This window comes from Sminthopsis crassicaudata, chromosome 1, assembly GCF_048593235.1.
Source record: "Sminthopsis crassicaudata isolate SCR6 chromosome 1, ASM4859323v1, whole genome shotgun sequence".
In the NCBI taxonomy this organism is placed as follows: Eukaryota; Metazoa; Chordata; class Mammalia; order Dasyuromorphia; family Dasyuridae; genus Sminthopsis; species Sminthopsis crassicaudata.
This window is the reverse complement of record NC_133617.1, coordinates 72,099,680-72,124,871: the sequence shown is the minus strand read 5'-3', so window position 1 is coordinate 72,124,871 and position 25,192 is coordinate 72,099,680. Positions and strand designations below refer to the sequence as shown.

The 25,192-nt window shown below is 44.9% G+C and overlaps 3 protein-coding genes across 10 annotated transcripts in view; 2 read left to right on the top strand and 1 right to left on the bottom strand.

The window, feature by feature from the left end:
• The window catches only part of CARM1 (coactivator associated arginine methyltransferase 1), a 49,005-nt gene extending 33,290 nt beyond the window's left edge, over window positions 1–15,715 (top strand). The window contains exons 7-16 of one of the 2 annotated variants that reach the window (XM_074311937.1): window positions 7,060–7,150; window positions 7,796–7,877; window positions 8,144–8,229; window positions 8,876–8,965; window positions 10,097–10,234; window positions 11,637–11,726; window positions 12,329–12,441; window positions 12,761–12,838; window positions 13,383–13,451; window positions 13,822–15,715. In XM_074311937.1, the coding sequence (XP_074168038.1) occupies window positions 7,060–7,150; window positions 7,796–7,877; window positions 8,144–8,229; window positions 8,876–8,965; window positions 10,097–10,234; window positions 11,637–11,726; window positions 12,329–12,441; window positions 12,761–12,838; window positions 13,383–13,451; window positions 13,822–13,958 (974 nt within the window). In that variant the 3' untranslated portion in view covers window positions 13,959–15,715. The remainder of the gene's footprint in view (window positions 1–7,059; window positions 7,151–7,795; window positions 7,878–8,143; window positions 8,230–8,875; window positions 8,966–10,096; window positions 10,235–11,636; window positions 11,727–12,328; window positions 12,442–12,760; window positions 12,839–13,382; window positions 13,452–13,821) is intronic. The other variant, XM_074311943.1, reaches the window with a different exon arrangement.
• Window positions 15,639–19,304, bottom strand: YIPF2 (Yip1 domain family member 2). 7 transcript variants are annotated; one of them, XR_012489399.1, is made up of 10 exons: window positions 18,832–18,984; window positions 18,588–18,646; window positions 17,700–17,787; window positions 17,536–17,616; window positions 17,112–17,199; window positions 16,855–16,971; window positions 16,546–16,712; window positions 16,281–16,354; window positions 16,084–16,198; window positions 15,639–15,875 (listed from the first exon to the last, which is right to left on the bottom strand). XR_012489399.1 is itself a non-coding variant. In XM_074311991.1 (10 exons), the coding sequence occupies exons 2-9, from the start codon at window positions 18,616–18,618 to the stop codon at window positions 16,094–16,096; spliced, it is 918 nt and encodes a 305-aa protein (XP_074168092.1). In that variant the 5' UTR covers window positions 18,619–18,646; window positions 18,832–19,304; the 3' UTR covers window positions 15,639–15,875; window positions 16,084–16,093. The 7 variants fall into 7 exon arrangements, 6 of the variants coding, with proteins under 6 accessions (XP_074168092.1, XP_074168077.1, XP_074168111.1 ...); XM_074311991.1 differs by having other exon boundaries at window positions 16,281–16,463; window positions 17,700–17,845; window positions 18,832–19,304; XM_074311976.1 differs by having other exon boundaries at window positions 16,281–16,463.
• On the top strand, window positions 19,056–20,051 carry TIMM29 (translocase of inner mitochondrial membrane 29). Its single transcript, XM_074312028.1, has 2 exons — window positions 19,056–19,207; window positions 19,291–20,051. Exons 1-2 carry the CDS (start codon window positions 19,081–19,083, stop codon window positions 19,968–19,970), a joined length of 807 nt encoding a protein of 268 aa, XP_074168129.1. The 5' UTR covers window positions 19,056–19,080; the 3' UTR covers window positions 19,971–20,051.
• The last annotated feature ends 5,141 nt before the right edge of the window (window positions 20,052–25,192 follow it).

Genomic DNA, 25,192 nt, shown 5'->3' with positions numbered 1-25,192 from the left:
GAACAGGAGGCTCATTGAGTTGCTGGGCCTCTTGCTCTAACCTAGGAGATGTTCTTTCACTCTGTGAGCAGCATGCCTTTCTAGAGCTCCACAGGCAAAAACCACGGGAATCCTGGGAGCAGCCTGCTGGAACTGACCTCAGCTGCCCTCTCCTGGCCGGTCCTCCGCCTCTTCTGCCAAATGTGTCTTTGCTGGGAAAAGGCGCCCTCTGCTGTTGTGAGAGGAACAAGTAGGGGAAGTATATTCGTGAGAAGCGATACCAATCCCTTCTGTGACTGTGTGGGTGACCAATTATGTGTCCAGTTAACAGGATATCAGCCTTCCCCAGTAGGACTTTTATATCTGTGCATATTTTGTGCCAAGCCCAAGGAGGAGAAGAATGGAAGCAGCCGTGTGGAAGGACATCCCCACTATGTTTTGAGCTGTCACCAGACAGCACATCTGAGAGGCACTTGATGGAACAGAGGCTTTTGCCATTCCATTTCAACATTCAAATGTCCCATGCTGTTCAGTCATTTCCCCTGGGAATTGGCACACTTCAGATGTCCATCTCTCCAAACACTTGAGTTCTTCGTTATAGTCATATTGCTCTCATTTGGACCCCACAGTAATCCCAGGCTGACCCTTTATAAAAAGGAGAAGGAAGGCTTCTCATTTCTGGGTGAGAGAGGGGCAGAAAAGCTGTACTATCTTTTGTTTGAATTTGATGTGGCTAAAGTCATAAGTTTGTGACTTTCCTGTTATATTCCTGTGGCTAGGAGGAAAGTCAGTCTCAATTGGAGGATGGGCAAAGGCATCTGAATGAAGCTGTGAGAGCAAGAAGGTTCCATTATGATTCCATGAGAAGAGCAGGTGTTATTGGCACCTTGTTCTCCCTCTCAGCCTTAAGACTGAGCTCATGATTCTTTAGTATCATCTTTACTTAAATCTATATCCTGACACACATTTTTTCAGGTGTGGTCCTGCCCAGGGTAGAATGGGCACTCTTATCTCCTTCATTCTGGACACCAACTGTCTTCATTCCCAGGGCAGCATTGGCTTTGGTGCCTGCTGTGCCACAGAATTGGCTCATTTTGAGCCCCCAGATCCTTTTGGACACAATTTGGACTTCTGCCTCTTTCTAGCAATGTGAATTTTGTAAAATTGGGAAGCTCTGTATAAATGCTATTTTCATGCTTATTTTCAAGTGTAGAGAAAATTCCTCCCTTTGCTAATTAGAGGGATAGTTGGTAGCTTAGACTTGTACACACTGGTATTTCAGTTCCAGCTTTACCACTTGGACAACTACTTTTTGAGGCCAGGCATTGTCCCCAAAGTTTGGAATTCTCAGTCATTATTAATTATCTTCAAGTCACTAGATATTAGAAAACCCATAGAATTGTTTTTGTTTGTTTGCTGAGGCAATTGGGGTTAAGTGACTTGCTCAGGGTCACAACTAGCGGCCCCAAACCCATAGAGTTTTTACTTCTTTTGTGAATTAATGCATAAAATAGCTAAGTGGTCTGATTTTGAAGCAGGGCTTCTTAATTTGAGGTCCATGAAATTTTTAAAAAATATCTTTTGGGGGCAGCTAATTGGTATAGTGGATATAGCACCCGCCTTTGAAGTCAGGAGGACCTGAGTTCAAATTTGATCTCAGACACTTAACACTTCTTGGCTGTGTGACTTTGGGCAAATCACTTAATCCCAATTGCCTCAGCAAAAAAAAATTAAGTAAATATAAATTATCTTTTGATAATTATTTCAGTATAATTGGGTTCCTTTGCAAGGCTATGTATTTTATTTTATACATTTAAACATCATTCTGAAAAGGGATCCAAAGTGCCAAAAGACAATCCTATGACTCAAAAACAAATGAATAAAGGTTAAGGCTATCTGATGTAGAGGCTGATGAATTTTAAAGTGGAAGATGTCCCTGAGAATAGAGATGGTATGTGTGGGCTGTTAGGCTTTCTGGCAAACTGATGGCCTCTTTTGCTTGGAACCTCTCAGAGTTTGCTCATTCATAGACAGTCTCTGCCTGAACAGCTTCTTTCCTCAGACCTGATCAAGATTGAAAGGAGAATTGAGTTTTCTTTGCCCTCTGTAACAACAGGAATTTCTGGAGGCCTAAGCATTGATTTGAGGAATTCCATCTTGCGCCTCGCCTCCGTCCACCCTTCTCAGGCTATAGAGTAATGTTAGGAGGGAGTGTCAGTCCACTGGCATTATGGGAGATGGGTAGGACTCTTGGGCTCCTGGCCAGTCGTGCCAGAAACACATAAGCCCATTTCCAGTAAAATTCCAGCCTCTTCACAAAGTACTTGAAATACTAAAATAAGAGGAGTCAGTAAAGCACCAGCTGTTATTTCTCTTTTCCTCCTAAACTAAAACCAAAAGAAGCTAGAGTCAAATCTGTGTCTGTCTTAGGAGCAGGAATAATTCCAGACTGAGTAGGAGAGACTGAGAGAGGCCCAGAACTTCAGTCTCATTTCCTTTTGCCCTTCCTGCTGCTTTGTTCATCCATCTTCCTCAATTTATCCATAGTGAAACTTTGGAGCTGACAGGAAAGGGATAAAAGCACCAATGCAGTCTCTTGCACATTGTTTGTAAGAGATGATTACTTCAACATGGTCTTTACCAGGTGGACCTTTCCACAGAGATCACTTTATAGCAGAGGAAATGAATGCATCTGTTTGTAGTAATGGTAGGAATTGATGACAAAAACATTTCCTATCATATACCATTATAACTGAGAATGTGGAGTATCCAGAGAAAGAAAAGAGAATTGAGGCTGGAAATCATGGGGAGAAAAGAAAGGGATTAGTAAATTAGGAACCCCCAACCTAGAGGCCCAGAGACAGCCCTCATTCCCAATAAGATAGAATCCTTTCCTGAGTGAATACTATGAGTCATGAGAGATTAGACAGGACTCCCACAGAATATTGCACATTTTGTCATATGTGATCTTTCTGTTTTCTGTTTTGTTTAACTATTTTTATTTACAAGTAAAGATGGTTCAGGTGATTGGGAAATTTAACTATAGTGTAAAAAAATAAGAGCCATCAATTAAAACTTTAGAAAATAAAAAAGGCATCTTAGTGGACCATTGCCAAGTGGCACATTTGCACTGTTGAAACAGGTGCTCAGGCCATAGGAGGAAGGAGCAGAATGAAGCATGAGTTTCTAGAGCCTCTCCTAGCCTTGTATCTTCTCCTAGAGGAGAAAAAAATTGGGATGAAGACAGATTTTTCAAGCTTCCATTAAAGCTGTGTGATTGTTTTCTCTTTCCACATGTTTCCTGAGGCTTAATATCCCTTTTGAGCCTCAAGATATATATAGTTGTCTTATGTACCCTTGGGTGGGAGTCAGTTATGTGTGATGCTGAACCTGAGACATACAGTGTATGCCCACTGGTCTAGAAATTAGGAACTAGGAAGAAGAGGAAGTCATATTGTGCTTTGGCTACAATTCTACAAAGGAAAAGACAGAATTAAGTTCAGTATCAGGAAGAAGCTTGTTTTTAACTGATTAACAGTGCTTTAGAAATCATGGAAAATGTCAGCAGCAAATCTAGAATAAATCTAGGGTTTCCTTTGGAGACTTTGCTCAGGAAATGGTTAAAGACTTCCTCTCTCCCTCCAGTCCATCCCCTCCTTCTTCAATAGACTCCAGTCTACCAGCCATGGGAAGGTCAAGCCTTGGGGTCAACATCTGGAAGCCAGGCCCCTGGTGTGTTTCTGCATAGGGGTCAGTTTATTGTTTTTTGAATAAGTACACACATTCTTGCATAAGTGTGGGAGGTAGCACTTTAGTATTTGATGTTTTCATTTTAGAAAGAACTAGTCAAAATGGAGATTAAAATAAATAATTTTTTTTTTATTTAGAATTTTTTTTCCCACGGTATATATGCATGAGTAATTTTTTTTTATAATATTATCCCTTGTATTCATTTTTCCAAATTATCCCCCCCCCTCCACTCCCTCCCCCCCGATGACAGGCAATCCCATACGTTTTACATATGTTACAATATAACCTAGATACAATATATGTGTGTAAATACCATTTTCTTGTTGCACATTAAGTATTAGATTCCAAAGGTATAACTAACCTGGGTAGATAGACAGTAGTGCTAACAATAAATAAAAAATTTTAAAAGTAAAGCACATACCATATCTATCCCATCTCCAGCAACATAATTTATTACTTAAACCAGAAATTTGGCCATTATTTTTTCCTTATATTGCAAGGCATATTTTTTTTAATAGTTTTTTTATTTTTCCAAATACATGCAAAGATAGCTAATTCATTTTTGCCAAACCTTGTGCTTCAAATTCTCTCTCTCCCTATTTTCTCCCCAAGACAGCAAGCAATCCAATTAAACATGCAATCCAATTAGTATGTACAATTCTTCTAAACCTATTTCCATATCATGTTTCCCCCCCAAAAAAAAAGTCAAATCAAAAGAGAAGAAAACACAAGAAAAGGGAAAAGTAAATAGACACTTTTTTAGAAAGTGAAAATATTATAGTTTGATTCATTTTCAGTCTCCATAGTTCTTTTTCTGGATGTGGATATCACTTTCCATCACAAGTCTTTTGGAATTGCCTTGAATCATCTCATTGTTGAAAAAAGCCAAGTCCATCACAGTTTGATGATCATATAATCATCTTGTTACTGTGTACAATGTTCTCTTGGTTCTATTTCAAACGTAGCTGAATCAGTTCATGCAAGTCTCTAGGCCTTTCTGAAATCAGCCTGCTTATCATTTCTTATATAATAATATTCCATTACATTGACACACTATAACTTATTCAGCCATTCCCCGACTGATTGAGATTCACTCAGTTTCCAGTTTCTTGACATTACAAGAAGAGCTGCCACAAACATTTTTACACATGTGGGTCCTTTTCCCACTTGTATGATCTCTTTGGGATATAAGCCCAGTAGAGACACTGCTGGATCAAAGGGTATGCAACAGTTTGATAGTCCTTTGGGCATAATTACAAATTGATTTTAAGAATGATTAAGACACATTCACAATTTCACCAGCAATGCATTAGTTTCAGTTTCCCCACATCCCCTCCAACACTTATCATTATCTTTTCTGTTATCATAGCCTGTCTGAGAGGTCTGAAATGGTACCTCAGAGTTGTCTTAATTTTCATTTCTCTAATCAATGATTTAGAGCATTTTTTCATAGGACTGAAAATGGAATTATTTTCATCATTTGAAAATTGTTCCTATCCTTTGACTATCAATTGGGCAATGGCTTATATCTTTATAAATTTGAGTCAGTTTTCTATATATTTTAGAATTGAGGTCTTTATCAGAAAAACTGGATTTTAAATTTTCCCCTAGCTTTCTGCTTTCCTTCTAATCTTGGCTGCATTGGTTTTGTTTGTACAAAAACTTTTAAATTTAGTGTAATTAAAATTACCCATTTTGCATCTCATAATGTTCTCTAATTCTTCTTTGGCTATATCTTTCTTCTCTATTGATGTGAGAAGTAGACTATCTTTGTTCTCATTTGCTTATAGTATCACCCTTTATATCTAAATCATTTTGACCTTATCTTGATATAAGGTGTTAGATGTTGATCAGTGCCTAGTTTCTGCCATACTATTTTCTGGTTTTCTCAGCAAATTTTATGTATTCCCTTGAAATTCTTGATCTTTTGTCTTTCCAGTTTTCTAACTCTACATAGTAATTTCTTGACAATTTGATTGGTATGGCACTGAATAAGTAGACTAACTTATGTAGAATTTTCATTTTTATTTTGATAATTATATTTTAGTTTAACTGGTTTCCCCTGTAACCCTGTATTTTATTTTATGAATTTTAAAAATATAATCTTTGGTAGTGGATAGAGCACCAGCCCTGAAGTCAGGAGAACCTGAATTCAAATCTGGTCTTAGACACTTAACACTTCCTAGCTGTGTAATCCTGGGCAAGTAACTTAACTCCAATTGCCTCAGCCAAAAAAAAAAAAAAAAAAAGATATATATGATCTTGAGAAGGGGCCATCAGATTGACTACCAAGCAGGTCTATGACCCACAAAAAAACATTTAAAAATTGCTATCCCTAGAGGGAAGTCCAAGAATGAAGAAGTTTAAGAGCAACTTACTGTTTTCATCAGGGTTAGTGATCTGAACAAGGTAACTTTGCAGATTGGCACATCTAAACAGCAGTAGCTACTGGTTTGCTTGCTGCTTCTACTATCTTGAGGCAGCTCAGTTTATTGGTCAGGGCTGGGCTCTAGGACCATGTAGTCCTTTCTTCCATCTGTTTCTGTCTTGGGTAATGTGAAAACATTAGTGTTTGAAGTTCAGATTGATCACTTGGAGATAGCTCTAAGGAAGTGTTATTACTTTTTATCATGATATAATTATTAGATAATCATTTTCTAATAATGATAGTATTTCAAATGTTGAGTCGCTCATTGTATAGAAATAAAACTCATCTCTCATAGTTTCTGACTGCTAAGCATACAAAAGAGGGCCCCAAGGAGGGGAGTGGGCAGAGACTGAGGAGAAGGTAACTCAGGCCTTCTCTTTTGGATTGCCAGGGATATTAAAGGTTGTGTCCTGGGCTAAAGAGAATCTTTTCCTTGGTACTGCCTTCTGGAAAGAAGAGTCCTTTCTCTTAAGGCAGATTTCCCTGTAGATGCAAAGCCATCTATAGCATCTCCATATAATGGTAAACTTAGTTCCCTTCTCAAAGGGTGTTTATTCTAAAATTTTATTAGCCTTTATTTACTATTTTCTGTGCGTCTCATACAACTGATAGCACCTCCAATCACTTCCTCTACCGTGCCTAGGTACTGTCCATTTTGGACAACTTGTTCTCTCTCATACTGGCTACATGGTTGAGGTTTTGGTTCTGACTGTGCTGCTCAAGGAAGTCCAGTTGACACTATCTATTAAGATTCCTTTGCTTTGACCCAAGGAATGCAAATCCTGAGGTTCTTTCATTCCCTAGGCAGTTATCAAGAACCTTTCTGGAGTTAATGGCCCTAATGTTAGACTTTGCTCTTTCTCATTTCTCCCCTCCCCTCCCCCCCCACATTCTCTGCCCAGGAAATATGTTTCCAACCATTGGGGATGTTCATCTCGCCCCATTCACAGATGAGCAGCTCTACATGGAACAGTTTACCAAGGCCAATTTCTGGTGAGTCCTTTTCCTTCTCTGTGAGCTTTGCTCTGATGGCTCCCCGAGGCCATGGTCAGAGTCACAGAGCTTGATAACTGCCTGTATGCAAGAAAGTCTAGCCTAGTTTATACTCAAGCTTTGGGGATTCCCAGACATTGTGGTTTTCTGTTTCCCAGGCAGAGCTGGCCTTCCTTTCTGTAGTATGTAGTATTTATTTTTGGACTCTTGGGCCCTGTGGATGGGTTGGACTAGGTGACCTCTAAGGGCCTTTGTGTCCTAATACTGTACCTCTAATGAACGTTTTTATTGTCTGCTAGTATAAGCTGGCAAAGAGCAGCTCTCCTTTTCTCATCTCATTCCTCCCATTCCCATTTATTTCTATCCTACCTGCCTTCTTCTTTATTTCTCTCAGGAAAAGCTCTACCCCAGGCCTCCAGCTGAAAAATATTATTCTTGGGATTGGCCCCTGTTTGATCCATAGTATAATGTCGTCTTTCCTGTATATGTGTCATACACTTTTAAAATTATCCCATCCTCTGATCAGTTAAAAAGTTAGACTTAGACTTTGGAAGCATGACTTCTAGAGGGCAGGCCAAGTTCTCACCAGACACAGGTTGGTCAGCTGCTCCTTGGTGGGGGTGGGCCTCTTTCCTCTCTCTTTAGGTATCAGCCATCTTTTCATGGAGTTGACTTGTCGGCCCTTAGAGGAGCGGCAGTAGATGAGTATTTCAGACAGCCCGTTGTGGTGAGTATTCTGGTACCTCTCCAGCCTTTGGGGCACTGAGGGGACGGGAGGTCTGCATGGAAGCTTTGCTCATTGGTTTCCTGCTGCAGCCTTGATTCTCATCAGGGCCTGTCAGACTGAATTTTTCATGGAGACTCTTGGCACCAAGACTCTACTTTTTGGTCATATTTGCATGGCTGGGCCTCAGTGCTTCCATTAAGCAGCCTACTCCTGCCTTCTCTTTTGTCTTCCAGAACCCAGTTAACTAAGCTCTCTCTTTCTCCTAGGACACATTTGATATCAGGATTTTAATGGCTAAATCTGTAAAGTATACAGTGAATTTCTTAGAAGCCAAAGAAGGCGATTTGCACAGGTAACATTTCCTTTTGGTCTCCTTTGGATTGTGGGTTAGAGAGAGTAGATGTCAGTTTTAGCCACGAGGCTGGAAATCCATGCAGTACCTGTGCAGAGCAGATGGGATCTTGTATGTCCTTCTGAGACCTTTTATCCACACCAGGTTTCTTTGAAAAGCATTGTTCCAACCTCTTGCAAAAGCAGGAGAGATTGGGTCCTCATCTCATATTGCTACTAGAGCTGTCTTATAATTCCCATCAACAGCTTACTCAATAACTTTAGGCACTATTTTAGCCTAAAATGAATCCCCTTTCAGAATTTGTCTAGTACTTTAATTTTCTCCTGGCTTCTTCTCTTTGCTATCTCCAGAGACATAGGGGAAATTGGGGCTAGAGGAAAACTGGGAAACAGGTGCAGCATTCTGGACTTTTAGTTCTTCACTTTACTGGATTAAGTCATAAGAATACACATTTGGTTAAAGGGGATGGTGTTCTTTAGCCTGAGCCATCCTCTGAGGGCCACAAGCACTTCCTTGGCTGCTGCCAAGGCTGCCTTGTCCATACCTCTACCCTGTAACTATTACATGAAGATCTTGGAGCTTATCTGACCCTTCCCATGCCAGCTTTGCCTTGGTATTAACAACTTTGTTTTATTGTGCTTTCCAGGATAGAAATCCCATTCAAGTTCCACATGCTGCACTCGGGGCTTGTCCATGGCTTGGCTTTCTGGTTTGACGTAGCCTTCATTGGTTCAATGTAAGTGATGGGGGAAATGTACAAAGACTTGGGGCTTCCCAACAGAGGGAGTATGGGGTTTGTAGAACAGATGCTAGTTCCATTTTCCTGCTGTTTGCTGAGTTTCCTTGCATGTCCACCCTCAGTTACCTTATTTCTGTGTATATACATAATTATGTTGCCTTTGCCCCCGTTTTGGCCAGCCCTGAACCTCAGACAAACTACAGAAGAAGCTGGTGTAGTCCCAGGGAAAATAGTTGAGGGGACTCTTAAGAGAAAACCAAGATTTCTCAGTTCCCTGACCTGCCTTCTGCCTTTCGTTCTCCAATGCAGAGTTCTCTTTAGTAGTTTCCTAGTGCCTGGAGCCTATAGCTGCTTTTTGGGTGTGTGTACTCCCATTTGTGTGATTGTGTGTGCTCAGATATCTGGGGCTAAGACAACTGGAAGGATTTCTGACAGCTCCTTCTGTGTTGTTCCTCCAGTCAGTACTGTGTCTTAGGCTGAGAGATTTCTCTCCATTTTCCTCAGCCTGGTGTGTGGTAGTAGATTGCCCTTGGGGTTCATCTGAGAATCTCATTCCAGTCCAGACTCCTCCGTTCCTGAGCCTCTTAGCTGACTGGGAGACTCTTGGCTATTAGAGATGCCCTTTCACCATCTGTTCCCACAGGCTCTCTTGGCCATATTCCCAGCTTGTCTTTGCCAAAACACGATGGTGACTCAGCTTCTGGAGAGATGAAGCAGCGCTTTCAGAGAGGGGGCGGTGGCTGGCACTCTGAGAGTCTATGGCAAGGCTGCCATAGCTCTCAGGCCTTTTTATCCCTGGCTGTTAACCTTTTGTGTGACATGGCCCATTTGGCAGTCTCATGTAGTAACCCATCAATCCATTCTCAGAATTATGTTTTGAAGAATTCATCATTGAAAGAAATAGTAAATTAGTAAGCAATTAGTGAAAATAAAGATGCTGGTTTGTTTTGTTTTCTATTCAAGTTCATAGGCTGATTTTCCAGTTTTACAACTGGAAGACTTGAGTTTTTCCCCATTCCCTCAAATGTGCTAATGGTCCCTCAGTCTTTAGGCACACAGGGTGCAGGATCTGGGGTAATAAGTGGTGCCCACCGCCCTCAGCATCCCCTATCTCCCTCTTACCAACAGAATGACAGTGTGGCTGTCCACAGCACCCACGGAGCCTCTGACTCACTGGTACCAAGTTCGGTGTTTGTTTCAGTCGCCACTCTTTGCAAAGGCCGGGGACACGCTCTCAGGGACATGTCTGCTCATCGCAAACAAGAGGTGGGCCTTGTGGGAGAGGGGGGGAGTCTGCTCTGGAAGCCGTTTGAAGGAGTGAGAAATGCCAAGCCATGGCAGTCAGCCACATGTGATGCCTTTCTCATTGATGTCCCTAATTTCAGACATTACACATATGGCCTGTGGCACGTATCCCCCATGGATTTTCTCATCTAAATCAAGAACTCCCAGCTTTTTCATCTCCTCCTCAAAGAACACAATCTTCCTTGCTAGTGTCTTGTCCCTAAGCAGTTAATCCTCTCCAATCTCTAAACCAAGTGATGGGGAGTCTTAATCTGTGTTACCAGGCCCAGTTCACACCTTCCATTTCCATCTCCATTCCAGAGTGACATACACAACTGGCCTTCCTCACAGCATTCTCAGGGACTGCTGACGGTGGGAGGAAGCAAAGCTAAACGAGCCCTCCCTGGGTCTCAGAAAGAGCAGCTCTGGAAAAATTCTGGCTTTCCCCTAACTGTTCCAGGAATAACTGATGGTTGGAGAAAGAGGTGGCACAATAGCAAGAGCCCTAGGCTTGAGATCAGGAAGTCCCAAGTCTAAATCCTGCCTCAGGCCTTCTGGAATTAGGTGTCCCTGGGACAGTTACTTTTGCTCCTCTTGGCTAAAGTTTTTTCATATGAAATTAGAATAATAGAATTTAGCTTATGGGCATGAGGATCCAGTGGGATAACATATATAAAGCTCTTTGTCATCTTTAAAGTGCTATAAGAAGTGCTATTAGTGTTTCATGGGGCTAATTAGTTATTACCACCATTTAATATTATTTATTTATTATTGGCATCATTTCTTCCATGTGTTGGTGAAGTGTGGGTCTGCTAATAACAGTTTCTCCTAATAATAAATCAGTTTAACATCTTTGGTTTAACCTGCCTTCCTCTGGAACAACCAGGGCCTATTCTCAAACTTGTCCTGCTGTCCAGCAGCTTTTGGATAGAAAGGAAGAGTCATTTAGAAAATCATTCCCTTACCCAGTCAAGCCTTCCCAAAGGGAAAAAGCTGCTCAAGAGCTGTTAACCCTGGGCTTTCTAGGGTTTTCATATTTTCACTAGGGCAGATTTGTCAAAAGATTGGCTTGCCCAGGGAGATTTGCCTGAGGCTTTACTACTTCCAGCACCTAGTCACCCCCTCAGCTGTCCCTTTGCTCCCCTAGATCATGGCCTCTGTGTAGATTCACGATCTCTGGAAGAAAGATTCTTTAAATGCCTGGGAAGAATTCTAGATGTGATGTGTACAGTTTTCCTTCTCCCATCCTTCTCTAGAAACCCTGCATGCTATGAGTTGTGGTATCCTGGGAGATGTCCAGAAGGAAGAGCAGTTTGGCCTTAAGCTTCCCAGCTTTAGGAAGCCATGACTGAGCCTCTGGATCTGCTGTCCCTTCTCTTTGCAGACAGAGCTACGACATCAGTATTGTGGCCCAGGTGGATCAGACGGGTTCCAAATCCAGTAACCTCCTGGACCTGAAAAACCCTTTCTTTAGGTAGGTTGGTTTAGAGATCACTTGGCTGCGAATGCAAAGATCTTATCAGATCTCTGAGCCAGGAGGGTCCCAAGAAGCCATATTGGTGTATTTGCACTGGAGTTGTTATCCCTCCCTCCCCAGCATTCCCGATTGGTGGTCATCTGGCTTCTGCTTGAGGACCTGGAGCCAAGGAGGGTTCACAGTCCCTCCTTCTTGCAAGCATCCTGCCTGCTTTTCAGAGAGCTCAAACCATTCACAAGTTGCTCTTTTGCTGAGTTCACATTGCCTCTATAATTTCTGTTTGTCTTATTTTCCATACATTAATCCCTAACTAAATGTTATTAATTCCTTCAACCAGTCCTCTTCAGAGATTCCATCCTGATTACCCTCCTAGCCCCAAACAATTAACTCCTTCCTATTCCCTTTTGCAGAGGCATAGACCTGTAATCCCTGATCTCACTTTTTTATCCCTCAATTTTATGCAAAACCCAGCCCCTTCTCAGGACACACCTGTGAGCCACCTGGTAGCTAGGGGGACAGTGACCTGGTCTGCTCTGCTGACCTCCTCAACTGTGCAGAGCCCAAGAAGGAGCTTGTGTAATTGCTCATTTTTCTGCCAGATATACAGGTACGACGCCATCTCCTCCACCTGGCTCTCACTACACATCTCCGTCTGAAAACATGTGGAACACAGGTGGCGCCTACAATCTGAGCAGCGGGATGGCCGTGGCTGGTAAAGCTTTCCCATTTCCTCCTGTCTCCAACTCCAGTTCTTTACTGAGCTGCAAGGCTCCTCTCAAGGGGTTCATGCCATTTTTAAAAAATGCACACCTGTGCCTATGCTGAGAGAGAATGAGAGAGGGGGAGAGGGAGAGGGAGACAGACAGAATGTGGGTGAGGAGGCAGGGATAGGCTCCCAAGGGCCTTTTTCAGGGCTGATAGAAACCAGACTTCCTGGGAGTTCTTAGCCTTTGGGCCAGATGCCCTAGGAAAAGCTATCATGATGGCCTCTCCCAGACAGACTCTGATACATTCTCTCCTCATCTCTGCAGGGATGCCAACAGCCTACGACCTGAGCAGTGTTATCACTGGTGGAGCCAGCGTCAGCCACAACAACCTTATCCCTTTAGGTGTGTGTCCCTCATGGGGGTGGGGATCCCCCTGAGACTGAGGATTTGGCCAAGGGGACATGTGGATCACACCTTGGGGTGGTGCCTCAGTCAGAAAAGCAGGGTGGACCAGGCGTTTTCTCTGGAAAAGGAGCCAGTGGCACCTGCCAAGCAATGGATGGGACGTGGGGCCTGTCGCCAGCCTCTCCTTCCTCCGTGGGCCCTTCCTACTGGTGTCTACAGCTCTCTTGCTCTGCTGTCTCCTGTATTGTGCCCGTCTCTCTGTACTCCCCTCCCCAGAGGCCGCTGAGCAGTGTGAGGAGGGGTGTCTTTGAGTGTGTACCCTTGTGTGTGTGACTCCCAAGATCAGCCCAGCCTTTGTCACCTGGAGCCCTCAGTCCCCTCGGAGCCCCTGCTCAATCCTAGGCCCCCTGCTGGGCACCTCGGGGTACTTTCTCAGGCTAGGTACAAGGCCCGGTGCCCAGAGGTGGCTGAGACAGTCCTGACCAGAGCCCCCAGCCAAGGTGCTGACGGCCTCTCCCTTTCCTTCCCTCTCCCTGCACAGCCAACACTGGGATTGTCAATCACACCCACTCCCGGATGGGCTCCATTATGAGCACAGGGATTGTCCAAGGTAATGTGGCAGTGCCCAGGCAGGCAGGGAGTGTGTGTGTGCCCCGCCTCCCCTCCCACCCCCAGGGCCTTGACTGGCTGATGCTTGAGCTCTTGTCTTCTTGGGCAGACCCCTGAGCCCGCTCTCTCCCTCTGCTTCTCTCTTCCCCAGCCTTACCTTTGCTCTCTGGTTGGGGGGGGGGGTCACCGAGCTCAGAGGTGTGTGTGTGGGGGGGGGTTCTGTAATGGAGAAGTGCCTCAGGGATAAGCCGCATGGCCTCCAAACCTAGGCCAAGGAGAGAGGTCAGCCTCCAGGGCAGGGGAGGAGGGCAGCTGTGGAGGGCACCCTGTTGGCTTTGAATGATCTGGGTCTTGTCTTCCCTCTTCTCCAGGCTCCTCCAGTGGCCAGAGTGGAGGTGGCTCCAGCACTCACTACCCAGTCAACAGCCAGTTCACCATGGGGGGCCCTGCCATCTCCATGGCCTCCCCTATGTCCATCACCACCAACACAATGCATTATGGGAGCTAAAAGTCCACTTCTGATCTGAACTGACCACACCAGGAAACCAAATGAAGATTTCCCCTTCCTCCCACTTTGGTGGACTGTGCCCTCTCCCTAACCCCTGCCCTAATAGGGCAGTTTTTACCCTTGTACCATAGAAACAAACACCCAGTCAGCTCCTTCTTTGACATGGGGACTTGTACACTTTTTTTATGAAATATTGACACCTCTGCGTCTTGGCCCTGGCTGAGGCCCTGAGTGAGCAGGCGAGCGAGCGTCGCTGTATTTTACAAATTTTACAAGAGATCATGTAGTCGGAGCCATTGCTCCCTCCCACCCCATCCACCCTTGGTTTGGCATCTTCCATAACAGCTGTGTGTGGGGAGCCAGACTTTGGGGCACAGACCAGTGGCCTGTGGGGGGCTGTGCTGAGTGTTGAGGGTTGGGGGGAGGCATAGCCCCAGAAGTTTCATCACCTTTGCCTTTTTCCCTTTAGTCAGAGATCAACCATGTGACCAGCTGCAGGGACTAGTAAAACTGCCCCTCTAGCCTTACAGTGTCTCCCCAGGCAGCTCTCCTGTCTTTGGATGAGGAGGAGGGCAAAGGTGGGGCTGTAGGGGGGTAGCAGGTGGGGTTCCTCCTGCATCTCTGGGTCCTTGGACAGGATCAGCGTGTGACATGCTGCTTTTTTTAATTTTATTTTTTTACAAAAATAACCAGTGTCAATCCACAGACTCCAGAGGCCAGGCTGGCCTGGTCCAAGCATGAGCCAGCTGCCCCTGCTGATGGACTCCGAAGATCATGGGGAAAGGGGTGGGGGGGATAAGGGCCAGGGGTAGCAAGAAAGCCCCTGCTTCTGGCATGGCTGGCTTGAGCAACGTGCCCAGTCCGACAGAGGCCTCTGCACTCGATTGGGCAAGCTGTGGCCCCAGGCCCAGGTAGCCTTGCTTCTCTGGGGAAGTCTGTGACCCCAGCACCAAAGGGTTCACCTCACACTTGAATGTACACACCAGCCCGTGGCTGTCAGAAGCAGCCTTTTCCTTCTCCCCTCCCAGCTCTGAGTGAACCATCACATCTTGCTGCTCTCCTGTCACCTGTGACCCCAGAAGACCTTAGACAATTGTTCTTCCCTCCCTCTCTATCCGTTCCTCCCTCCCTCCCTCCCTCCCTAAGAGAACAGGAGGGGACTGAGGCTTTGGCCAGTACTACCCATTCTGGGTTAGGGGTGGGAGGGTTGGGGTGGATTAGTCAGTACTGGCAGAAACAGAATCTAGATTTCTTAAGGAAGACCCTGTTTTTCTTTGTAGTTCCCATTAGGCCTGTGTATTCCCTGTATCTTAGCATAGCCTCCAACCCTAAAAGTGTGTCATTTTTGTCCCTCCCATGGGTGCCTGGGAAGGGACCTTGCAGGGATTCCTTCTTGGGAAATAAAAACAAAAACAAGTGTTGTATCACAGGCAGTTTTCTTCAACTTTAGCCTGCCCAGGCTCTTATCCCCCCTAATAGGACAGAATGGGGCCCCCTGAAGCAGGAGGGCCTGCAAACTCACTGACTGCTCCCTCCCTTCTGCCCCATTTCAGTATGTAAGAGAATAAATCAATTTTACCCTAGTAGCTTTTCTGTCCACTGGTTTCTCACAAATGGAGGTGCCCAGTATGCCCATAATTCCAGTAGGCCCTCTGAAGGAGTAGAAATCTCGTACACAGGTGAGGAGAAGTTCCATTTTTATATAGTCTCTTTAAATCACCTTTGCATAAAAAATAAACTTTTTGATTTGTAAGAAATGTCTTCAAACCAGCAGAATGAACACAGTGACAGCACCGGATGGTTCCTTTCATCAGTGGAGATCACCTGATGACCACTTGGCAGGGGGACCCTGTTCTGGTGGTTTCTTTCTCTCCCAGGATGACTAATGGTACTTGATCTGTCAGCTTCCCCCAGGTGCTTAAAAAAAAAAAAAGTAGAAACTAAGTGAAAGAATCCCAAATTATGTTTCTGCAAATCTTTTGCTCTTTGAGCAAAGATTCCCTATTAAAAGAGGTATGAAACTAACCTCTTGAGGAAAACCACCTGTGAAGCTTGCCATCCCTCCCCTGGGGAGGGGTGGCTTTGGGTACTACTTCCCTCCTTAGAACCCCATTATTCTGCTTACCTCTGTTCCTCTAGGAGGCTGCAGAAGTCCTGGAGGAGCCAGGTGCTGTGGCCTGGCGCAGTGGGGCTTGGGTCACAGGAACGGACCTTGAAGGCAGGGACTGGAAAAAATATATCTAAAGCAAGAAGTCTGAGTCAGTGTCGAGGCTACAGGCCATCCCAGCTTGCCCATTCCTCTATACCCTGGACAGCTAATACCTTGCAGCCGATGGCCAGGAGGGCATGGAGGGCAACCATGACTGTAAGCAGCACTGCCGATACCACCTTGGTGTCTGAACGGACAAGAGGCCAGAAGGTGAGCAAGAGCACAGCCCCCGAAAGGGACACAGCCAAGACCCCAAAAAACCACTGAAGGCCTGAGATGGGGATGAGCCATAAGACCTGAGAGATAGAGAGGGGGAGGCTGCAGACTTCTGTCAGTACTCAATACCCCAGTCCAACCTAGTCCCCAAGCTTTTCTCACCACAGTGGGGATGTAGATGAAGAGGGAATATCCATAGACACACACAGTCTCCAGAAAGGTATAGCAGCCAACACGTTCTCTAACCCCCTTGCGCCACTGCAAGAAGCCCCATAGTGCTGCTGGTACCAGCCACGCATAGCAGTAAATGGTGATCCCTGCAACTGTAACTGGGAGAGAAAACACAAACCTTAGCTGTTGATAGGCCAAGAAGCTTTCTAGTGTCCCTCACAGCCCATTCTTCTACATGTGTATGCAGGACAGGCCCAGTGTCTGCTCCCACCTTGAAAAAAACCTTCAAGGTTTGCTCACCTTTATGAAACTGTGGGCTATAAGAAAAGGAAGACTGACTCCAGCTCTGCAGCAGGGTGGACAGGTTGCTACTCACAGCCAATGTGAAGGCCAGAGTAGCACATATCCAGAAAGGCCCTAGGGAAGGAGTTTTGGAAAGAAAGTACAGGATGTTAATCAGATCCCTGAGAACGACATTGCCGTCTTGCCCTACAGAACTCCACCCTGCCCCTAATTTTCTTTTGGACTCAGCTAGTGAAATAAAAACCTAGCCTTACCATATAGGTCTGGATGATGCCGAAGACAGTGTTTCACAAAGTTCTGCTTAGGTGCTGGCAACAGTGAACTTTTAATCCTTTCCAGCACCTAGGATGGAAAGCGGAGCACTCAAACACTGAAATTAATCAAACATTAAACTCCCTGCCTTTAAGGAGTTTCACAGAGGGGATCTAGATATATGTTAGGATGCCATAGTATATCATTATAACATCAAGAAAAAGAAAATGGGGAAGGGGAGGGAGTGGGAAGGAAAGATCACTTTTAGCTATGTGGATCAGGAAAAGGTGCTGAGAGGAAAAGATAGCACCTTAAGACAAGTGCACAAATGCCAAGAGGCTTAGCCAAAACTAAGGCTCTCCCAAGGCCTGTAAGTGGGGGACTTAAAGCTTCCCACCTTAAGTCAAAATTAGCCTGGGCCCTCACCTGATATGTATCCACATCAAAGAAAGACTGGTGGTAGCTGAAGGTCCAGAACTTAGGAGATTGTTTTTCACCCCCAAGCAGCTGTAAGAGAAATGGTCCAAGGCATGTTTGTTCCCTGTAGGCTCCCAGCAGGGTAGTAGGTAGTTTGGAGTGTCCAAGCTCACCTGAGTCTGATCATTTTCTTCTAATTCTCCATCTTCTTGGTCCTCCTTGTCCACAGCTAGGCTCACATGGCCCTGCAATTCCTCCAGGCTGGAGATGGCAGCAGCCCCAGGTGTCTCAGCCAGCTGGTCAGTAGCCACTTCAAATTCTGCAGATGTGACCAGCCCCAACCAGGGCCCCCCCCCCCACTCCAAACTCAAGAGCCAGACATTGGTAGACACCCCCCCCCCACTCCCTGCCCCAGCCATCCATTAATCCTTTTCCTTTGGATTGTCAGCTTGCCTCCCTCTCCCCTGCATTCAGCCCCAGCAACCAGTCAAGTTGGGAGGATAAAGGGAAGGCCTGTCAGACAGTGCTGAGGCGGGGGAAGGTCCATGCAGGACATGAGCATTGTCTAGCTGGCAAAGTGGATGAAGCGCTGAAACTCGAGTCAGGAAGACCTGAGTTCAAATTCAGCCTCAGACACTAGCTCTGACCCTTGGGCAAGTCATTTATAACTTCTGCCTCAGTTTCCTCATCTGTAAAATAGGGGTAATAATAGCACCTAGCTCCCACGATTGTGAGAATCAAATAGAACAATTTTAAAGCGCTTAGCAAGGGAGCTGACTTAGAGGTTCTGGATATATGTTAACTATAATAACAGTACAGGAAATTTGAGTCCCAAGAGGGAATTTGAAAGTCTTAGGCTCTGGGGGTGGGTCAAAGAGAAAAGGTCCTTGTGGGGAGGCAGTAGGACGGGGATTTGGAATGCGGGGTGGTCCCCTAGGTACCGGGCTCTGGAGTTTCTGGGGAGGTTCAGGTAGAGGAGTCGGGAGTCCCGAGTGTGGGAGCTGGAGGTGGGGGCCCCGGGACCCCAGTACTCGGGGAGGGATTAGAGACTGTTCACTCACCATGGAAGGTGAGCTCTTGGGGCGAAGCCATGGCCAGCGCTCTCACCACATCTCCGGCCCTGCGGAGACAGGTGTGGGGTCAGGCAGAAGAAATCCTTCTTCCCCGGGCAAACGCTGCGGGAGCTGGCTCACTTGGTCCACCTCTCCAGCTGTTGACCAGCTGCGTGGAACGCCGCCTCTGCGCCTGCGCTTCCTAGATCCGGGTTGGACCCACTTAATCCGAAGGAGGGGAGAACAGGCTTACCTCTTGGCCTGCCCGTCCTCCTCCGCATGGTGGCGCCGCTTGTGGCCGTCCAGATGGTATAGCCCAGTGCCGAGACGCTAAAACTCCAGTCACCTTTCGCCATACCCTTATTGAGGTGAGCGCTCCACTTATTCCCTTCCGGCGGTGAATCATTTCCGGCAGCGCCTTTGCTCAAAAGAAGCGACGCTACTGTGTGAGGGCGAGGAGAATGTTTCCTTCCGGGCCGTCGGGGTAGTACGAAGCAGGAAGATGATGGGGACCGCCGGGCTGTGGAGGAGAGTCTACTCTAGCGGTGCCGCCGCTGCCACCGCCGTTGGAGGAGAGGGAGCGACCTCCCCCGGGGCCGTAGCCAAGCGGGGTGTGTGGGAGCGGCTAGGTGAGTAGCGGCCGGGCGCGGGGGGCCCGAGGCTGAAGGACGAACCTGGCGTCCCCGGCGCTCATGCCATCTCTTGTCCGCAGGCATCTGGGTCCGCGGGCTCCTGCACGACTACGCTGAGGCGTGCACGGACGCGGCGGCGGCGGCGCGGGAGCGGCCCGTGCGGGCGGCGCTGTACGCGGGGCTGCTGGGCGGCGCGGCTGCCTGCGCCCTCCAGACCCCGGAGGAAGTGTCCTTTGAGGAAGCGCTGCTGGACGCATCCGGGACCCTGCTGCTTCTGGCGCCCGGCACCCGCAACCCCGGCTCGGAAGCTCATGTGCAGCGGCTGCTGTGGCTGCGGGGCCGGGGCCGGCTGCGGCACCGCAACCTGGGCTTGCTCTCGCTGCTCTATGAGGCCCCCTATGACCCCGAGGCTAGTCTCTACCAGGCGCGCTGCCGCCACTTGCAGCCTCGCTGGGCCGACTTCCCAGGTCGCGTGCTAGACGTAGGCTTCCTGGGCCGCTGGTGGGTGCTGAGCGCCAAGATGCGCGACTTCGACATCAACGACGAGGAGTTCCGCCACCTGCCCGCGCACCTGCGCACGCTGGCCGAGCACCAGCTGCGCTCCGAGGCCAACGAGCGGCTCTTTGACGAGAAGTACCTGCCGGTGGTCCTCACAGAGGACCAGGTGGACCAGGCCCTGTGGGAGGAGCACGTCTTGCAGAAGGAGAAAAAGGACAGGCTGATGCTGAGCGAGGCCTCCCCCGAGGGAGCCTCGAGCTGAAGGCCGGCAGCCTATAGCCGGCGTCTTCCTGCTCCGTGATGAAGGGAGGGAGCTTTAGTGAAATAAACTGTTTTTCCTCTCCTCTCTCTCTCTCTCACATCTTTTTTCTTCTTTAAATGAAATTGGTACGGTTTGATCCACCAGGTAAGTCTAGTTGCTTTGCTTTTCTATAGGTACTCCAGGTTCTCCTGCCTTTTCTGCCTGTCAGTTTGGAGGAAACTGGCTGCTGCAGCAGTAAAGGGGTCATACACAGACACTTCCTCTCCAGCTCCCAAAACTCCCTCTCTTCTTAACCTCTCCATTGACCTTAAGGCTCTCCCTATCCCCCTAGTCTCTTAGACGTGTGACCTGGTTGCCACCTTACACCTCATTCCTAAAGCCAGTCAGTTTGTTTCTACCACCTTCTCTTCCCTGGCACTGCCACCTGGCCTGCACAAATGCTCCACACCTCAGGAGGGCACCACTTCATAACCCTGCTGGTCAGATCTAATCCTCTTGCCTCCCCCCTACCCCCAAACTCTTTTGAAGCCCTTACTTTTCGGAACAAATATCAATTCATTGGTTTTTAAAGCCTTACATAATCTGGCCCCTTCCCATCTTTCTAAATTTTCTACCCATGCTTGGAACTCTTTTCTCCATCTCGGTCTCCTGGCTCCTGACTTCCTTCAGATTCCAACTAAAATCCCACCTTCTCTAAAAAGCTTTTCATAATTCTCCTTACTGCTAAGGAACTCTGTTGATTTTTGCCCAGTTTATCCTGTCTGGGTCTTGTTTATGCACAGTCATTGGCTTGTTGTCACCTCCATTAGACTTTGAATTCTTCTTGCCTTTCTTTGTATCTCAGCCCTTAACCCAATGCCCAACACAATACTTACTGACCTACTGTCACAGATTATGTTGAGCTGATACTCAGTCAGCCAGTCAAGAAGTATTAATATCTGCTCTGTTAATAACACTCTGCCAAATGTTAAGGAATACAATCAAAGATAAAGACAGTGATGTTTTCAAGGAGTCTAATGGGGAGAGACAACTTGCAAATGACTATGTAAAAACAAGATACACGAGGTGTAAGTAGAAATAATCTTTTTCTAATGGTTAATGGAAATAATGACAAATGGAAGTGATGGTTGAGCATCAGGTGGAGCCAGAGACTGGGAAGGGCCTTTTGCTGGAGGTAAGATTTAAACTGAGACTTGAAGAAATTCAAGTGGCAGAAATGGAAGATGGAGAGAATATCCCAGGCCAGGATATTCTTTGCTAGGAATAAAGCTTTTGTTCCAGGCAAGCTACACAGAAATCTTTTGCTTTCAACTTTCTTGTTGAACCAATGGCTCTTCCATTAATTTGTTTATGATCTCAGGCAAACTGTTTAGCTTCTTAGGGTTTCAACAAATGAAGGAGTTATATACTACATGATGTCTGAGACTCTTCCAGAATTCTGACCTCAGCATTAAACTAAAAGCAAGAACTTACTCCCTTGAGTGCCCCCTTATTTTTCATTTTTTGCTTTTTTGAGATACTCTCTTAAAAGACAGTGTTGATAACTATCCTGACCCTGTTTCTATAGATTTTTCCTTATTTTTCCCAGGACGCATCATATGTCTCCACTTTTAAGTACCATCACTTTTTTCCTTATAATTAGAAACCCTAGCAGAGTGTTAAAGATGAAGAGAAAACAGTGGTAGTTAGGTCTGTCTTACCATGGAAACTGATTGTTTCTTATCGATGTATCTCTTTAAATGGTTCTCTTTCCTTTTGTAATTTGGTAACTTTAGTTTTTACTTATAGGCCTGTGGGACTCCCGTGCTGTAGTTTTGTTCTGTGGTGCAGTTGGCAATTGGTATGATGTGCCAGGCTTCCCAAGCTATTTCTGGATTTTGAAAACCCCAAAGGGAAATTGGGAAGGAAGACTCTGAAGGGAGACCAGAGTCTTGTTCCTGAGTTTAACTGTGGTAAGTCACAAGTTAAGGGAGTTTTTGGATGGTTTCTGTTTTGTAGTATCAAGTACATACATTCACACCATTACATCCCTTGATTTAAAAGTTAGACATACCCACTTACCATCAAAAAAAAAAAAAAAAGTACTTATTAAGCATCTGCTGCTTGCCAGACTGAGTGCCAACCATCAGGGACAAGCAAAATAAGTCGAAAAAAGGATTTATATTCTCTATAGTTGAAAACACATACATGTACTTAAATGTTCTATACATATGTGTAAGACAAAATACAGCCAGTTTTCACTTACGGTAAATGGGACCATTCCCCAGATTCCCCCTCCCTCCATGGGCCTCTGCACCCCAGCAACTGGAATGGCTTCAGTGCCTAGAGTGGAGTCCTCCCTGGGAGTCAAATTTGTATAATGGATATTTATACAAAATGAGAACTGTCTATACAAAGTAAACATAAAGTCATACTGGAAGGAAGACCTATAGTAAGGGCTACTTTGAAGGGAACTGGGGTTCCAGATATGGGGGGACCAGCCCAAGCAGAGATGGGAGATAAGAATCAAGTTTTGTGTAAGAACAATGACTAAGCTAGTATCACTGAAATGTGGAGTGACAGGGAAGAATGTAACAATCTGGAACGGTTATTTGGAACCAGACAGCAAAAGGCTCCAAAGAAACAACAGAAAAATGTATATTTTATCCTAAAAGCAATAGTCATTGGAACTTTTTGAGCAGTGAAATGACAGTCATAGCTGATAAAAATACTTAATATTTATCTAGACCTTATAAGGGGCCAGTTGATAAAGCAGTCAGATTATCCACATCTGAAAAGTAGGACATTTGTCATAGCTGTTTATGTATAATTTTAAAAGAATGAATGAATGAAATTCATTTAGATAGAAATATCATGATATACAATGGCAATACAAATGTCAGGATATGGTCCCTGCTTTTCAGGCCCTTGTTTTCTATTGGGTAAGAATACACACATAACCATGGTGGACATGGACAGGTGTTTTGGTTTTGAAGGTTTCTTACATAGTTTTTAGTATCAGAAGGGAATAGATTGATAGACCCTTTTTCTTTTTCAATTATTTTAATGCTGTTAGTTTTCCAATTACAAGTAAAGATGGTTTTCCAGCATTCGTTTTTGTAAGATTTTGAATTCTAATTATTTTTCCTCCTTTACTTCTCCCTTCCCAAGATAGCAAACTGATAGAGATTACATAGGTAAAAATGTAAAATCAATTTTTAACATTTCCATGCGATTAATATTGGAAAAGAAAAATCAAAACAAAAGGGAAAGACCACAAAAAAAAAAAACCAAAATCAATCTCAACAACAACAAAAAAAGGTGAAAATAGTACGATTTGATCCACGTTCAATCTCCATAATTCTTTCTCTGAATGTGGATGGCATTTTCCATATCAGCTCTGTTGGAATTGTCTTGGATCATTGCATTGCTGAGAACCGCCAAGTCCATCAGAGTTGATCATCATTCTTGTTGCTGTGTACAATGTCCTCTTGATTCTGCTCACTTCTCTTAACAACAGTTCATGTAAGTCTTAAGTTTTTTCTGAAATCAGCATGCTCATCATTTCTTATAGAACAATAGTCTTTTATGACATTCATATACCATAATTTATTCAGTCATTCACCAATTGATAGGCGTCTCCTCAAATTCCAGTTTTTTGCCACCATAAAAAAAGCTACTGCAAACATTTTTGTCCATGTGGATCCTTTTCCCTCTTATGATCTCTTTGGAATACAGACCCAGTAAAGTCACTGCTGGATCAAAGGTTGTTTGTTTGTTTGGTTGGTTTGTTTTGTTTTTAGCATATACAGTTTTATAGCCATTAGGGTATAGTTCCAAATTGTTCTTCAGAATGGCTAGATCAGTTCACAACTCCCCCAATAATGCATTAGTGTTCCAGTTTTCCCATATCCACTCCCAACATTTATCATTATCTTTTTTTCTCATCTTAGCCAATCTTGAGAGGTAAAAGTGAGTACTTCTGATTCTGATACTGTGAGTCTCCACTTCTGGAGAGGAGAAGTAATAACCCATTCATTGATTTATAGATATAAGGGACTTAACCTCTATTTTTCAGAGCAGAAAACAAGTACATTACTATTTTTAGGCAGGTCCAGGATTTGAACTTGGGTTCTCTCAAAACATATCATGGCCTTGTTTTTTGGCACAAAGGAAGTTCTTGATGAATGTTTCTTGATTAATTGGGGTATTTTTGCAGACGATTAGAGTTCATTTTCTTTCTTTTGCAAAACTGTTAAAATACCCTCTCTAAATAGCATGTGTCTAATATTCCCATACTTGACACTTTGAAGTGGTCACAGTTGATGAGGATAGAAGGGTTATCCATTTGGCAGCTGTGTGAAGTAAAGTTGGAGATACCTATTTAGAATTGGTTGGCATATCTGCAAGTTATTGGGTTCTCCAGGACTTGGTACCCTTTCCTTCTTCTGAGCTGTTAAATGATTTTCACTGGGGTTGTTCCTTCTCTTCATTTGACTACTTTTTTTTTTCTCTTTTATATATAGTACTTGTTCCTCCTACATACCCTTTCCCACAACCTTTGCAATACCTTCTCTCTTTGTAACTATTGTCAGTTTTAACTTAGGGGGAACTGAATGGTGAGAAAACAGTACCTTGCACTTAAGAGGCACTTTCATATATTTTAGTTATATGGAAACATGGTAAATATTACGTGTAAAGTTATTCCAGAGACTAGATCTCAACAAGCAAAGGGCATGGAATCTTTACAAGTTTTCCTTGGGGTTAAATAGGGTTTATTTTTCCTGATTTGAGGATGTAGGTTGAAGCTTTTATGGAAATTGACCCCCTATAAATGGAGCATAGTGAACTAGTTTAATGTAGAGAAAGATAAACCAAAGTTCCATTTAGAGGCACAGCCTCTGTTTTTCAGCAAAATTTGAACAAAATAACAAAAAGAAACTGTGATTGCCTTCATAAGAAGACTGGATTTTCTTTGTGCAAAGTAGACAAAGCTGAAGTTGAAAACTTGAGATAAGTTTATTGAAGGGAGTGACAAGAAATTAGTTTGCTAAAGGAGCCAAGCTGAATCCTCTTTTAAGGAACTTGTTTTAGAATAAGACAACATTTTTCTCTGGAGAGGTATGCCCATCTCATTGCTTTTATACACAGTAGGTGTTTTTGTTTTAATTCCAACAAGTTGTTGATGTTTGACGAGTCTATACTCCAAGAGAGGCCTGCAGCAAGCTTACAGAACTAGTTTT